General features: G+C 42.3%; 1 protein-coding gene across 4 annotated transcripts in view; it reads right to left on the bottom strand.

The window, feature by feature from the left end:
- Positions 1-15,363, bottom strand: part of MFSD6 (major facilitator superfamily domain containing 6) — a 505,049-nt gene that overhangs the window by 312,059 nt on the left and 177,627 nt on the right. For all 4 annotated transcript variants that reach the window (XM_077275663.1, XM_077275664.1, XM_077275662.1 and 1 more), the window contains one exon: positions 296-393. In XM_077275663.1, the coding sequence (XP_077131778.1) occupies positions 296-393 (98 nt within the window). The remainder of the gene's footprint in view (positions 1-295; positions 394-15,363) is intronic.

The following is a 15,363-nucleotide window of genomic DNA, read 5'->3' as shown; positions in this document are numbered from 1 at the left end:
GGGCCAATCCCTTTAGGTGTTACATTTTTTTTTTTTTTTCACCTTTGAAACAAAGCTGTCTGGTCATTTCTAGCAGCTGGTAAAATTCAGGCTACGTGATATTCACTTTTATAATAACTAAATTAGAGCTGTACCATAGCAGACAGACAACTGTCTCCATAATACACAAGGTGTCTTAACATTATATCAGCTATTTTTATTTTCCAAGTATTCGGAAAACAAGCAAAAGATAGCATAAAAAGTAATAAAATGGAGATGGCCACACAATTTGTAATGCATGACGCATAACACTTACCCTGTAATACTTCCATGGGGAGAACTGTCCAAGCATTTTCCATGTAGGAAATATACAGATAACGTGCAGTATTACACGCCAGACCAATGTACAGCACCCTGTAATAAAAAGATTTAATTAATTAACACACTACAAAAGCATCAAGTTACTAAGGATGCTTTCACGTTGCGTTTTGTCACACATTCGTTAGTCCATTAAGGGTCTAAGTTTGAACCCCCTCACAAAATGGGATTCAGGCATATTCAACAACGGGGCCATAGCCTATAATGTGCAGACAGTCAGTGTGTACCCTGACGTGCATCAGTTTTGGGACATATACGCGTACTAGAGGCAAACACTCAGATGCATACAGTAGTGCTCAATAGCAGCCCTACATGACTAACCAGATTAATCACTGTTTTGATGTAAATTACATTACCACGTGTCATTTACCAGTTGGTGCAGTAGATAAAACCAACAGACTCCGCATTCATGATCTGCAGGTTTTTGAGTCTGTGTATAAGGGCTCATACTTAACTGCGAGAAACTCGGATGAGTCTCGCACATCAATACCCAGCACTGCATCCGGAACTCAGATCGGAGCGTGCGGCCGCAAAGCAATACATGCAGCCGCGCGCTACGCTCCTGAGTGCCGAGTGCAGTGCCGGGTATTGACGTGCGAGACTCATCCGAGTTTCTCGCAGGTAAGTATGAGCCCTTAGAATAATAAATTGAAGGCCAGTGTGTTCAAAATAATAGCAGTGTGGAGTTCAATTAGTGAGGTAAATCATTCTGTGAAGAAGCAGGTGTCACTTATCCCCTTCCCGCCGCGGCCCTTTTTCGTTTTTGAGTTTTCGTTTTTTGCTCCCCTCCTTCCCAGAGCCATAACTTTTGTATTTTTCCGTCAATATGGTCATGTGAGGGCTTATTTTTTGCAGGACGAGTTGTACTTTTGAACGACACCATTGATTTTACCATGTCTTGTACTAGAAAACGGGAAAAAAATTCCAAGTATGGTGAAATTGTAAAAAAAGTGCAATCCCACACTTGTTTTTTTGTTTTGCTTTTTTTCTAGCTTCACTAAATGCTAAAACTGACCTAATATTATGATTCTCCAGGTCATTACAAGTTCATAGACACCAAACATATATAGGTTATTTTTTATCTAAGTGGTGAAAAAAAATTCAAAACTTTGCTAAAAAAAAAAAAGCGCCATTTTCCGATACCCGTAGCGTCTCCATTTTTCGTGATCTGAGGTCGGGTGAGGGCTTATTTTTTGCGTGCCGAGGTGACGTTTTTAATGATACCATATTTGTGCAGATACGTTCTTTTGATCGCCCGTTATTGCATTTTAATGCAATGTCGCGGCGACCAAAAAAACATAATTCTGGCGTTTCTAATTTTTTTCTCGCTACGCTGTTTAGTGATCAGGTTAATGCTTTTTTTTTTATTGATAGATCGGGCGATTCTGAACGCGGCTATACCAAATATGTGTAGGTTTGATTTTTTTTTTTTATTGTTTTACTTAGGATGGGGCGAAAGGGGGGTCATTTAAACGTTTACATTTTTTTATTTTTTTTATATTTTTAAAAACATCAGATCGCTGCTATGTAGCTGAAATGCTGGCTTGCAATGAGCGCCAACCACAGGGTGGCGCTCACAGCTAGTCGGCATCAGTAACCATAGAGGTCTCAAGGACCTCTATGGTTACTGTCCTGACACATCGCCAACCCCCGATCATGTGACGGGGGTCGGCGATGTGCTCATTTCCGTCCGCGCAGCCGGAAGCAGTAGTTAAATGCCGCTGTTAGCTTTTTGACAGCGGCATTTAACAGGTTAATAGCGGCGGGTGAATTGCGATTTCACCCGCCGCTATTGCGCGCACATGTCAGCTGTACAAAACAGCTGACATGTTGCGACTTTGATGTGGGCTCACCGCCGGAGCCCACATCAAAGGGGGACACACGACGTGCGCAGTACTAGTACAGCGCATGTCGTGAAGGGGCTAAGGGTGAAGCCAGGACATGTTGTACGCAAGTGCTAAGACTGAACTCAAAGTACATTTTGAAGGTCAACTTGTCAAACACAACTTCAATCCCAAGTATTTAGGCATAATCCTTGATAGAAGCTTAACTTTCAAATCTCACTTGGATAAGACAGCACAGAAACTCAAAGCACGCAATAATATTATTCAGAAACTCTGTGAATCCTCCTGGGGTTGCTCAAAACTTGTCTTGCGAATGTCTACCCTTGCCTTCGTGTACTCTGCCGCAGAATATGGTGCTCCAGTATGGCTGAATAGTTGTCATATGAAGGCAACTGACAATCAGCTGAACAACTCTATGCGCATAATATCTGGTGCTATCAGACCTACGCCTGTACACTGGTTATCTGTCTTGAACCATATTGTACCTTCAAATCTGAGAAGAAAAAAGCTCCAACTAGAATACACCAAAGTAGTTAAGTAGTGAAATTTCCGTGGCAATTCTGCAACGTGTGCACTTAAGGTACCATCACATTAAGCGACGCTGCAGCGATAGCGACAACGATGCCGATCGCTGCAGCGTCGCTGTTTGATCGCTGGAGAGCTGTCACACAGACCGCTCTCCAGCGACCAACGATGCCGAGGTCCCTGGGTAACCAGGGTAAACATCGGGTTACTAAGCGCAGGGCCGCGCTTAGTAACCCGATGTTTACCCTGGTTACCAGCGTAAAAAGTAAAAAAAACAAACAGTACATACTTACATTCGCGTCCCCCGGCGTCCGCTTCCTGCACTGACTGAGCGCCGGCCCTAACAGCAGAGCGGTGACGTCACCGCTGTGCTGTACTTTCACATTACGGCGCTCAGTCAGTGTGGGAAGCGGACGCCGGGGGACGCGAAGGTGAGTATGTACTGTTTGTTTTTTTTACATTTTATGCTGGTAACCAGGGTAAACATCGGGTTACTAAGCGCGGCCCTGCGCTTAGTAACCCGATGTTTACCCTGGTTACCAGTGTAAAACATCGCTGGTATCATTGCTTTTGGTGTCAAACATGACGATACACGCCGGTCTGACGACCAAATAAAGTTCTGAACTTTGTTGAACGACCAGCGATATCACAGAAGGATCCCGATCGCTGCTGCGTGTCAAACTAAACGATATCGCTAGCCAGGACGCTGCAACGTCACGGATCGATAGCGATATCGTTTAGTGTGACGGTACCTTAAGTCTTAGAAGAAACCTTTGTGAAGCTAATCTCTCAGCAAGGAGTCCCCGCAGAGTCCCACTTTATAAAAAAAAAAAACACATACTGAAGAGGATACAAATTTCAAAGAACACATTAACTGGCCAAAAGAGAAATGGAGAAACATTTTGTGGACTGATGAAAGTAAAATTGTTCTTTTGGGTCCAAGGGATGAAGACAGTTCATCAGACAACCCCCCAATCTCTGCATTCAAGCCACAGTACACTCTGATGACAGTGAAGCATAGTGGCACAAGCATCGTGATATGAGCATGTTTCTCTTACTATGGTGTAGGACCCTTTTACCGCATACCAGGGATCATAAACCAGTTTGCATATATTAAAATATTTCAAGAGGTCATGTTGCCTTACGCTGAAGAGGATATGCCTTTGAAATGGGTGTCGCAACAAGACAAAGACCCTAAAAACTCTAGTAAACAAGCAAAATCTTGGTTCCAGTCCAACAAAACTGAGGTTATGTAGTGGCCAGCCCAAACTCCGACGTGATCACTGAACGTGGGCAAGAACGCAATGTAAAAGGGGCCTTATGACGACACAGTATTTAATCTTAATTACACAGACATTTATTTTCAATAAGCCAGGAGGCATTGACTTATCTATATTTTTACTCTTGAATTTATGTGTTTCTTTCTTCGGTTGGTCAAGAGTCTGAAATGTTGACTCTTCTTGTAGGTTGAATTGATATTTGTAACTTGATGAATGGTTGTAATTTACCTCTTATATCAGCTCCTACAGTTTATTATATTGTTATCTTTGCAAGACAGGGATGCAGGATCACTGAACAATGATGCTTGTTAATATGCCAATTACACATTGTACTGGTCAATTAGTTTGTTGGCTTGCAAACACTGAAGAATAAACTATAAATAATTAAACAATGCAGCATAATCTCATCACCCCAACCCCTTAATCCGTGGAGAACAAAGGATAACAGTTGTGAACTATAAAAAGTGGATATGTCTCTGAAACAAGACATCCATGAGAAGCAAAGAACCAGAGACTTTTACAAATCCACAGCCAGGAACACGCTACAGGATAGCTGCCAGATCATGGCTCCATCAGGAGGGACACAGATTTGACATTGTACAGGATGCCAGCTTAGGGGACCACAGCCCCAGCTGAAAGACTACAGATCTGCTTTATGGACCATCACTGAATCCATGGATACATTTGGGAAAGCCAGGATTGGGACCCAGCAGTCACCTGGCCCCATGGAGATGTTAAGAGAAGCGAGGTTGTGACCCTCCGGTCACCTGGTCTTGCACCTCAATGGACTGTCAGCTTCCTAAGCTTGTAGTCAGCCCTGGAAGCTCTGAAGTCATAGCTCTTATCCCGGAGAGCCAAGCGAAGGGTGATACTCTAATTTTGCACCATTTGGGGTATTTTGCTGGGACTGTTCTATGTTTTATTTATGGTCAGTCTTGTGGTTCAATAAAGTATTTCCACACTGTTTTACCATCACCCTGTGCTGTCTGAGTAGTATTATGCTCACAGTAAAAGGAGAGCGGGTGTTTGGTGGAATGATCAATGGTCCATCGATAAAGGGTTGTGACCCGACAAAGTCTGGCAATGATTGGACAGTGTCTGTCTATAAAGGGACCCACCCATAAATGGTCACATTCATTTTTAAATTTCAAGGAGAAACAACTGAGGAATGGTGCAGTGCCAAGTTCTAGGAAAACACATCCAGAATTGTTATTTCATAGCAAATACAAGTATTTACTAAAATAGGCATTTCCAGAAATTGAACAGATTCATTTTATAGTGTCCCTCCACAAGCTGGGGACTGAAAAGTGACTAGAACATGTTCATGTGTAGTTGCACTGCCTGAAGGAAAAGCCCTCTTGCTACCACCTTTGCTCACATTGACATTCAGTCACTTCTGCCTCCAAGATGGTCACTGGAAAAACATTGAGAAAGGAGTGTTAAAGAGGTTTGGTCTCAAACTATGTGATTGCAGACTAAGGCTATGTGCACACTTTGCGGATTTGTTGCGGATCCGCAGCGGTTTTTATGCGCGGAATTACAACACATCCACAAAGGAGTGCTTAAGCAATGTTGATCAATGGGAATCCAGAATTGATGTGCACATGCTGCGAAAAATTCCGCTCTGATTTGCAGCGTTTTATTTTCCGCAGCATGTCAATTCTTTTAGCGGATCTGCAGTGTTTCTGCATGCATTGACTTACATTGAGTCACGTCAAATCCACAGGCAAACCGCAGGTGTAAAAAGGGATGCGAATTTGCTGCGGATTGCCAAAAATGCTGCAGAAAGGAAGGAGGAAGAGTGAGTGGGCAGAGAATATGTGTGTGGGCGGAGAATGTGTGTTGGCGGAGAATGTGTGTGTGTGCGCAGAGAATATGTGCATGTTTGTCTTGGAGCAGGCGCCTGCGCGTGTGTGTGTAGCCAGGCATCGTTTGATGGACTACCACTCCTATCCAGCTATGTCTGCTGTCACATATAATAGTAACAGCATGAGCCGATGACAGTAGTCCCATCATCCGGCGACTGTGTTCAATTGTAAAACAAACAAACAAAAAAAAGAAACATTCATACTCACCAAACATCTAATCTCCAACGTCCGCGTCTCCTGCAACAAAAATAAAATAATAAACCACCTTCCCGCCATATTCCATTTAATTTCGAGTGTCCCACGGTTTGTACTACATGACAGGTTTGGTCAAATCTCAGACAAGTGGCACCCAAAAAAAAAGTGTGATTTGTTCATTTCTAGCTGTCCAGCTGTGATCATTTGGCTGCACAACCAACCAAATGGCAGCCAAGTCATAAGCATCTCACATTGCGAGCTATGAAAGCAAAGTCACTTGCACTTTGTAGTTTCCTGCAATGTGACCACACATGACAGTGATTAGTTGCAAAGTTCCTATCCTGTGACTAAACTCACCATGAAACCCTAGTCTTAAATGCAGGCAGTCATAAAAACAATATTCTTCCTCAAAAAATTTAAGATACAAGGACCAGACATAGCGCTATGAAGGGGCTCAGCCACAGTACTGAGAGTGGGGCACCAGGGAGAAAATTAACTATTTTTCCAGGGAACCGCCAGCTTTCAGTCATGCAGGAGTCCTGGAATGGAGACAGTCACAGCTCATTACATACAGCAGTAGCTGCAAATACTGCTGTCAGTCTGTTTCAGGCCATGCTTACAGTTGCCGCTCTCAGTACTATGAGTGGTGAGTAGTGTGATGTCAGCATGATTGCATGACTGAAAGCCGGCGGCTCCTGGGATAAAAACAAAAAGTTTATTTTCTCCTGGGTGCCGCACTTCAGTACAGCAGCTGGACACCTTATTAACGCGATTACTCTGCATATTAACCCTATAGCTTCAGGTTAATAGCGCTACTAAACCTTATAGATTCCCTTTAATCAATAACTGGCAATCCATAAACCTTAGTCAATAAAAGAAAAATTCTTTATCAGTCTAAAACATGACGTGTTTCCGAGCCCTCAACTTCTTTTCTTAAATTATTAGCCTCCAAGATTAATGATATTGATGACAGATGCAGTGTCTCTGGTTCTCCTGGGCAGTGCCACAGCCTACAGTATATGGAGATGAGGCTTATTTCTGCCACAAAGCAAACAGGTGACCTCCTTTTCTTATACTGTAACCTGAATTTACTCACTCTGAGAGCCTTTTATATTTTCCATTCTATGGTTATAACTATCCCTATTTGGCGTTTTTTTTTTAAATCCATAAACCTAACATGTAACCACTAATAATGTACACTAGATACACACAAAAAAATTCTACTTACATAGGATATGTGGCCAGGTCAAAATTGGCCAGTTTTGCCCTTATTTTGTTCCTGATGCTCCCAAGTAGTTTTTTATTTTTATTTTTTTATTTATTTATTTTAGAAATCAGCCATGCTTATCTAGACATATGGGCCTTTTTTGTGATAATTTTTATAGTCTTTACTGAGGGGGCATTGCTCACAGACCAGTGTAAAGCCACCCCCAGAGAATACTGTGAGACACATCCACTTAATAAATGCCTGGAAAATTAGCGGTAAATAATTCCTTTTAAAATATTTTTGGGGATTTAAAAAAAAAGAGAAAGAAACCGAATACTCTGGTCATGGGAATGACGGGCCAATTTTGACCTGGTGACATGTTTACTTTAAGTAAGTTACAAATTATTACTTCTTTGTGTGGTTGTGTGTGGTGGGAATTATGAGAATTCAGGTGGCTACATAATCTAATGGTAAATGCACACAGTGCAGATATTCCATGTACATTCGTGTGCGGAAAATGTACAGCATATACAATACCAACAAAGTAAGTGACATTTTAAAAATCTTATCTACGTATTGTAGATATTATCCACCCATAAACTTTCTCGTTTTGCGTTTTTTTTAACCCACAGCATGTCAGTTCTTTTGCAGACTTTTATTAAAGGGGTTGTGCAGACTTGTGAATCCTCACAGAATGCACAGTGCGGCTGTCCGGATACTCTGGTGCTGGGAGCAAGTGGTCATATGACCGCAAATAAACAATTTTCATACTTCAGGCCACATTCCGACTAGACGTGTCTGGACTCACTCAATTAACTTGTATTGATTGAGGCCTCGTGTGTCTAATGAGCACATGGAAATCACATACATGCGGTTAAGCGCGCACCTGTGCTCAGCAACAGAGAATCCTGACCACCCATACCACCCGCTGTAAGGATGCAAAGTCTGAAGTCACATAGAGTGACTGCAAACTTGAATCTCAAGCCTGGACAACCCATTTTAACGATTCACCATTCTTAATACAAAGGCCGGCGTCACACTGGCGTTTTGAACGGCCAAGTGCAATGCTATAAAAAAATCGCATTGCACTCGGACCAATATTTAGCTATGGGGCAGCTCCCACCAGCCGACTTTTTGACGGCCGTTTTCCTCGGTCCGAGACAATCGCAGCATGCTGCGATTGTCTCGGACCGAGGAAAACTCTCGGCTCACTCTCACCCATATAAGCCTATGGGTGCGAGTGAGACAGCGCACACCACTCGGATATCATCTGAGTGCTGTGCGTTATAAGCGGAGCCCAGCAATGAAGGAGATGGAGAAATTCATTTCTCCGCCTCCTCCGCAGCTGTGCTCCAATCCTCCCTGTGCGAGAGAATCGGAGCACAGACGCATGACACTCGGCTCCTGCTCTGCTGCGAGCAGGAGCCGAGTGTCATTAGCATATCGCATCCGATGATCTCGCATCGGATGCAATACGCCTGTGTGACGCCGGCCATAGGGTGAAATTCACAACAAAATCTTCTACATAATCTGCATGTAACACATGAGAATTTTGCTGCAAATACACTGCGCAAACAATCTACTACATGTGCTGATAGCTATCCTATCCAATCCTAAGAAGTGTCTTATTGCAAATTTAAAAAGGAGTAACCAAGTGGGGGCAATTTAGAAGAGCACCATATCTTCTGAACTTTTTATTAAAAAAAAAAAGTTAAGCAACAGTAAAAAAAAAAGACCCTCTAAATCAGGGGTTGGGAAACTATGGCTCGCGAGCCAGATGTGGCTCATTTGATGCCTGCATCTGGCTCTCAGACATATCTTTAAAGGGAACCTGTCACCCTGTTTTTTCCGTATGAGATAAAAATACTGTTAAATAGGGCCTGAGCTGTGCATTACAATAGTGTATTTTGTGGACCCCGATTCCCCACCTATGCTGCCGAAATACGTTACCAAAGTAGCCGCTTTCGCCTGTCAATCAGGCTGGTCTGGTCAGATGGGCGTGGTGTCTTCCCCCAGATCTTGCTTAGTTTTCCGTTGGTGGCGTAGTGGTTTGCGCATGCCCAAGTTCAGAATCCACTGCACAGGGGAGGGAAAAGAGCGCGATCTGCGCTATTTCCCTGGTATCGGTGGGGGCGGCCATCTTCCTGTGGCCGCGTGTGCGCAGATGGAGCGCTCTCCTGCACGGGGCTTCAGGAAAATGGCCGCGGGATGCCGCGCGTGCGCAGATGGAGATCGCGGCGGCCATTTTCCTGAAGCAGAGATGCGAACGTAAAATAATAAATCGTATACTACCTGTCTGCCGTAGTCCAATTAATAACGAGGGTCCCACAACGATCTCCCCTACAGAACAGTGACATCAGGTGACGTCACTGCTCTATAGGACTCTCAGTGACACACTGACAGGAGACAATGGCTCCTGCAGTGCATCACTGAGAGGTTACCTTAGGACAAAGTCTTACTATATGGCAATTGCTGCGTGGGAAAATTTCTCATACAGCAATGCCAAAAGTGAGATTAGGGACTATTTTTTTTACAGCGGCGGAGGAATACAGTGCAGAAGGATACCTTCCTCCCGTCATTGTGTTCCTGGAGCCCCTAGAAAGTGGTCGCATCAGCTGATGCTGCCGTTCTCCACGGGAGATCGTTGTGGGACACTCGTGGATTTCTGCAGACAGGGAGTATATTGGTTGTTTGTTAATTTAATCTTTTTTACAGATGACACTGGCTTCGGAGAACAAAGTTACAAGTAATGGTGAGTATGAAATCTACTGTATGTCTGTATGTATGTATTGTATGTAATGTATGAATGTATTGCATGTAGTATGCATGTAGTATGCATGTAGTATGCATGCAGTATTTTTTATTTTTTTTTTACATTCAACACATTAGCCAGATGATGGGACTACTGTCCCATCATTGGCTAATGTGTCAATCACTGTCACTGTTGCAGGCATCGTCTGATGGGACTTGTAGTCCCATCGGATGATGCCTGCACAGACCCCCGGCACGCCGCAGAGCCCCACACAGGCCGCACAGAGCCCCGGCACGCCGCACAGAGCCCCTGCACGCCGCACAGAGCCCCGGCACGCCGCACAGAGCCTTGGCAGGCCGCACAGAGCCCCGGCACACAGCACAGAGCCCTGGCACCCCGCAGAGCCCCGCACAGAGCCCCGGCACGCCGCACAGGGCCCCGGCACGCCGCAGAGCCCCACACAGGCCGCACAGAGCCCCGGCACGCCGCACAGAGCCCCGGCACGCCGCACAGAGCCTTGGCAGGCCGCACAGAGCCCTGGCAGGCACACACAGAGCCCCGGCAGCCCGCACAGACCCCCGTACAGATCCCCGGCAGGCCCACACAGACCCCGCCCGCACACACAGACACGCACAGTGTCCGCCCACGCACCGCCCACACTCTTCCCCTCTCCGGAACAGGATGTAGAAGCACAGAAAGGGCTTATTTACATTCCGATATTTGTGTCCCATTGACTTGCATTGGTATCGGGTATCGGTATCAACGATATCCGATATTTTTTGGATATCGGCCGATCCAATCCGATACCGATACTTATGGATATCGGAAGGTATTGCTCAACACTAGAAGGAGTGTTTTAAAATACAAACAGCCCCACGGACAACGCACAGGAGGACATGAGGTAAGCGTTTCGATTGCTGCCGCAATCTTTATTCAAAGCTACACACCACTAGTGAGAAAACATTAAAAAGGACCCAACACCAATCAAACGTCAGATTTCCATCACATGATCAAAGGTCCTTGTACCAAAAGTGCATGAATTCAAACATAAATATAAAAACATGTATATCGCTACAAAATAGTTATTTACACATATAAAAAATACCAAGAAACAGTAACAATAAAAATAGATATATTATGCTTTGATTATTAGTAATGAAACATGATCTCATTCTTTTTGTTTAACCCATCCGGAAATCTAGGTCCCAAATTGAAGATCCAAATGCTTCATGGGTAAGTAAATTTCTCCTGATGTCCCCACCCCACAAAGGACTTTTAACTCTTTCTAATCCTGTAACCCGTAAGGAAGAAATATTACGTGAGTGACAAATAATAAAATATGTTTGAACGCTGATGAAATGTTGTGATTACCACTGGTGTGATTAAGAATATACGTGTTTTTAATTTCCTCGATGTACAACCTACATATGCCTTATTACATATGTCACAATCTACTTTGTATATAACAAAACACGTATTGCAATTAATGAAGTCTTTAATTTTAAATGAAGCAGAATTATAAATTATGGAAAATTTTAGAATTAACCATTTGTTTGCAGGTTCTGCAATTCACAGTACCACATTTATAACTTCCTTTGCAACTCAGCCAGGTTTCACGTCGGGTCCTGGGACAATACATACTAGGTGATAATATATTACCCAAAGTTGGTGCCCTTCTCGTTACAATGTATAATCCATGTTCCAGTTCCGGCAGCACAGGGAAGCATCGCACAGGGAGGGGGCTCCCTACGTGCTTACCTGTGACCCTCGGAGCAACGTGATGTGATCGCAAGGGTCTCCTACCTCCTCAGTGCACTGCAAAGTGTCAGATCAGCGATCTGTCAATATAATATGATGTCCCCCCCTGGGGCAATATAAAAAAGTTAAAAAAAAAAAAAAAAAATTACATGTGTTAAAAAATATATATATATATATATATATATATATATATATATATATATATATATATATATATATATATATATATATATATATATATATTGTTCCAATAAATACATTTCTTTAAATAAAAAAGAAAAAATCAATGAAAGTACACATATTTAGTATCGCAGCGTCCGTAACGACCTAACCAATAAAACTGTCCCACTAGTTAACCCCTTCAGTTAACACCGTAAAAAAAAAAAAAAAAAACACGAGACAAAAAAATGACGCTTTATTACACAGGTCAACAAAAAAAAAATTTTTTTCTGGTGTCCAAAATATTTTAATGAATTTGGGGTATTTTTGGGGTGCTGATTCTGAATATGCTATCAGTTTTGCCAGATTGGCTCAAGTTTTTGACATTTTTGGTATCTTATTTATAGCACTTGTTGGTAAATGCGACGCATCATCTCATTAATTTCTTTGGATTAGTACTTGAACTGAGCAGTTCTCAATATAGTTTTGTGTTAATTAGTGTTCTAAAAGTTTGTTCATAGCTTGATTTTTGCACTAACTTTATGTTGTTGTCTGTTTTCCAGTGAAAAGCATGAACTCATCAAGAAGAAGTTGTCTTAACGATCCAGACTCATTCTGTTACATTTGTGGTGAATACACACTGCCAAAACATAGAAGAAACATAACAGACTTCGTAAAAAAAGTGTATTTTGCCTATTTTGGGGTTATGCTTGGGGACCAAGACAAGTTTTGGGCACCACACATAGTGTGCAAAGCATGTATCGAATTATTACGAAAATGGAGCAAAGGACAAAGAAAAAGCTTCAAATTTGGTGTTCCAATGGTGTGGAGAGAGCCAAAAAATCATCATGATGACTGTTATTTCTGTGCAGTGCAAGTGCAAGGATTCAATAAGCATAAGAAACGAAAATGGGAGTAACATGGAATCTGCAAGAAGGCCTGTCCCTCATTGTGAAGATGTGCCTGTACCTGTGTTTACCATAAATAACAGTCATCATGAGGATTTTTTGGCTCTCTCCACACCATTGGAACACCAAATTTGAAGCTTTTTCTTTGTCCTTTGCTCCATTTTCGTAATAATTCGATACATGCTTTGCACACTATGTGTGGTGCCCAAAACTTGTCTTGGTCCCCAAGCATAACCCCAAAATAGGCAAAATACACTTTTTTTACGAAGTCTGTTATGTTTCTTCTATGTTTTGGCAGTGTGTATTCACCACAAATGTAACAGAATGAGTCTGGATCGTTAAGACAACTTCTTCTTGATGAGTTCATGCTTTTCACTGGAAAACAGACAACAACATAAAGTTAGTGCAAAAATCAAGCTATGAACAAACTTTTAGAACACTAATTAACACAAAACTATATTGAGAACTGCTCAGTTCAAGTACTAATGCAAAGAAATTAATGAGATGATGCGTCGCATTTACCAACAAGTGCTATAAATAAGATACCAAAAATCTCAAAAACTTGAGCCAATCTGGCAAAACTGATGACATATTCAGAATCAGCACCCCAAAAATACCCTAAATTCGATGAAATATCTTTGGCACCAAAAATGCTGTTGACCAGTGTTATCATACCGCAAAACAAAAAGTGGAATAACACGCGATCAAAAAGACGGATATAAATAACCAAGGTACCGCTGAAGATGTCATCTTGTCCCGCAAAAAACTAACCGCCATACAGCATCATCCATGAAAAAATAAAAAGTTATAGTCCTCAGAATAAAGCGATGCAAAAATAATTATTTATATAAAATAGTTTTTTTCGCATAAGAGCACCAAAACATTAAAAAATGATATAAATGACGTAGCGCTGTAATCGTACTGACCAGAAGAATAAAAGTGCTTGATCACTTTTACCAAACGTGGAACAGTATAAGCGCCCCCCCCAAAAGAAATTCACGAATAGCTGGTCTTTGTTCATTCTACCTCACAAAAATCGGAATAAAAAGCGATCAAAAAAGTCACGTGCCCGAAAATGGTACCAATAAAAACGTTAACTCGTCCCGCAAAAAACAGGACCTTACATGCCTCTGTGGACCAAAATATGGAAAAATTATAGCTCTCAAAATGTGGTGAAGCAAAAACTATTTTTTGGAATAAAAAGCGTCTTTTAGTGTGTGACAGCTGCCAATCATAAAAATCCGCTAAAAAACCCGCTATAAAAGTAAATCAAACCCCCCTTCATCGCCCCCTTAGTTAGGGAAAAATAATAAAATTTAAAAAAATGTATTTATTTCCATTTTCCTGTTAAGGTTAGGGTTGGTGTTGGGGTTAGGGTTGGGGCTAAAGTTAGGGTTGGGGTTAAGGTTAGGGTTGGGGCTAAAGTTAGGGTTTGGATAACATTTACGGTTGGGATTAGGGTTAGGGTTATGGTTGGGATTAGGGTTAGGGGTGTGTTTGGGATTAGGGTTTCAGTTAGAATTGGGAGGTTTCCACTGTTTAGGCACATCAGGGGCTCTCCAAACACGACATGGCGTCCGATCTCAATTCCAGCCAATTCTGCGCTGAAAAAGTAAAACAGTGCTCCTTCCCTTCCGAGCTCTCCCGTGCGCCCAAACAGGGGTTTACCCCAACATATGGGGTATCAGCGCACTCAGAAAAAATTGGACAACAACTTTTGGGGTCCAATTTCTCATGTTACCCTTGGGAAAATACAAAACCGGGGAATAAAAAATCTTTTTTCCACAAATATTTTTTATTTTCACGGCTCTGTTATAAACTGTAGTGAAACTCTTGGGGGTTCAAAGTTCTCACAACACATCTAGATAAGTTCCTTGGGGGGTCTAGTTTCCAATATGGGGTCACTTGTGGGGGGGTTCTACTGTTTAGGTACATCAGGGGCTCTGCAATTGCAACGTGACGCCTGCACACCAATCCATCTAAGTCTGCATTTCAAATGGCGCTCCTTCCCTTCCGAGCTCTGCCATGCACCCAAGCAGTGGTTCCCCCCCACATATAGGGTATCAGTGTACTCAGATGTGTTGTGAGAACTTTGCACCCCAAAATGTTTCGCTACAGTTTATAACGCAGAGCCGTGAAAATAAAAAAAAATTTTCCCACAAAAATTATTTTTTAGCCCCCAGTTTTGTATTTTCCCAAGGGTACCAGGAGAAATTGGACCTCAAAAGTTGTTGTCCAATTTGTCCTGAATTAAAAATAAAGCCTTATGTTTATAAAAATATTATTCAAATAACATAATTAATGTTAATTTGATTTTTTTTTTTTTTTATGAATTTTTCTTTTCACGGCTCTGCGTTATAAACTGCAGTGAAACATTTGGGGGTGCAAAGTTCTCACAACACATCTAGATAAGTTCCTTGGGGGGTCTAGTTTCCAATATGGTGTCACTCACGTGTGGGGGGTTTCAATGTTTAGGCACATCAGGGGCTCTCCAAACACGACATGGCATC

Source organism: Ranitomeya variabilis, chromosome 7 (assembly GCF_051348905.1).
Source record: "Ranitomeya variabilis isolate aRanVar5 chromosome 7, aRanVar5.hap1, whole genome shotgun sequence".
NCBI classification, from domain to species: domain Eukaryota; kingdom Metazoa; phylum Chordata; class Amphibia; order Anura; family Dendrobatidae; genus Ranitomeya; species Ranitomeya variabilis.
The sequence above is the reverse complement of the archived record's forward strand: the minus strand, read 5'-3'. Positions and strand labels throughout refer to the sequence as shown.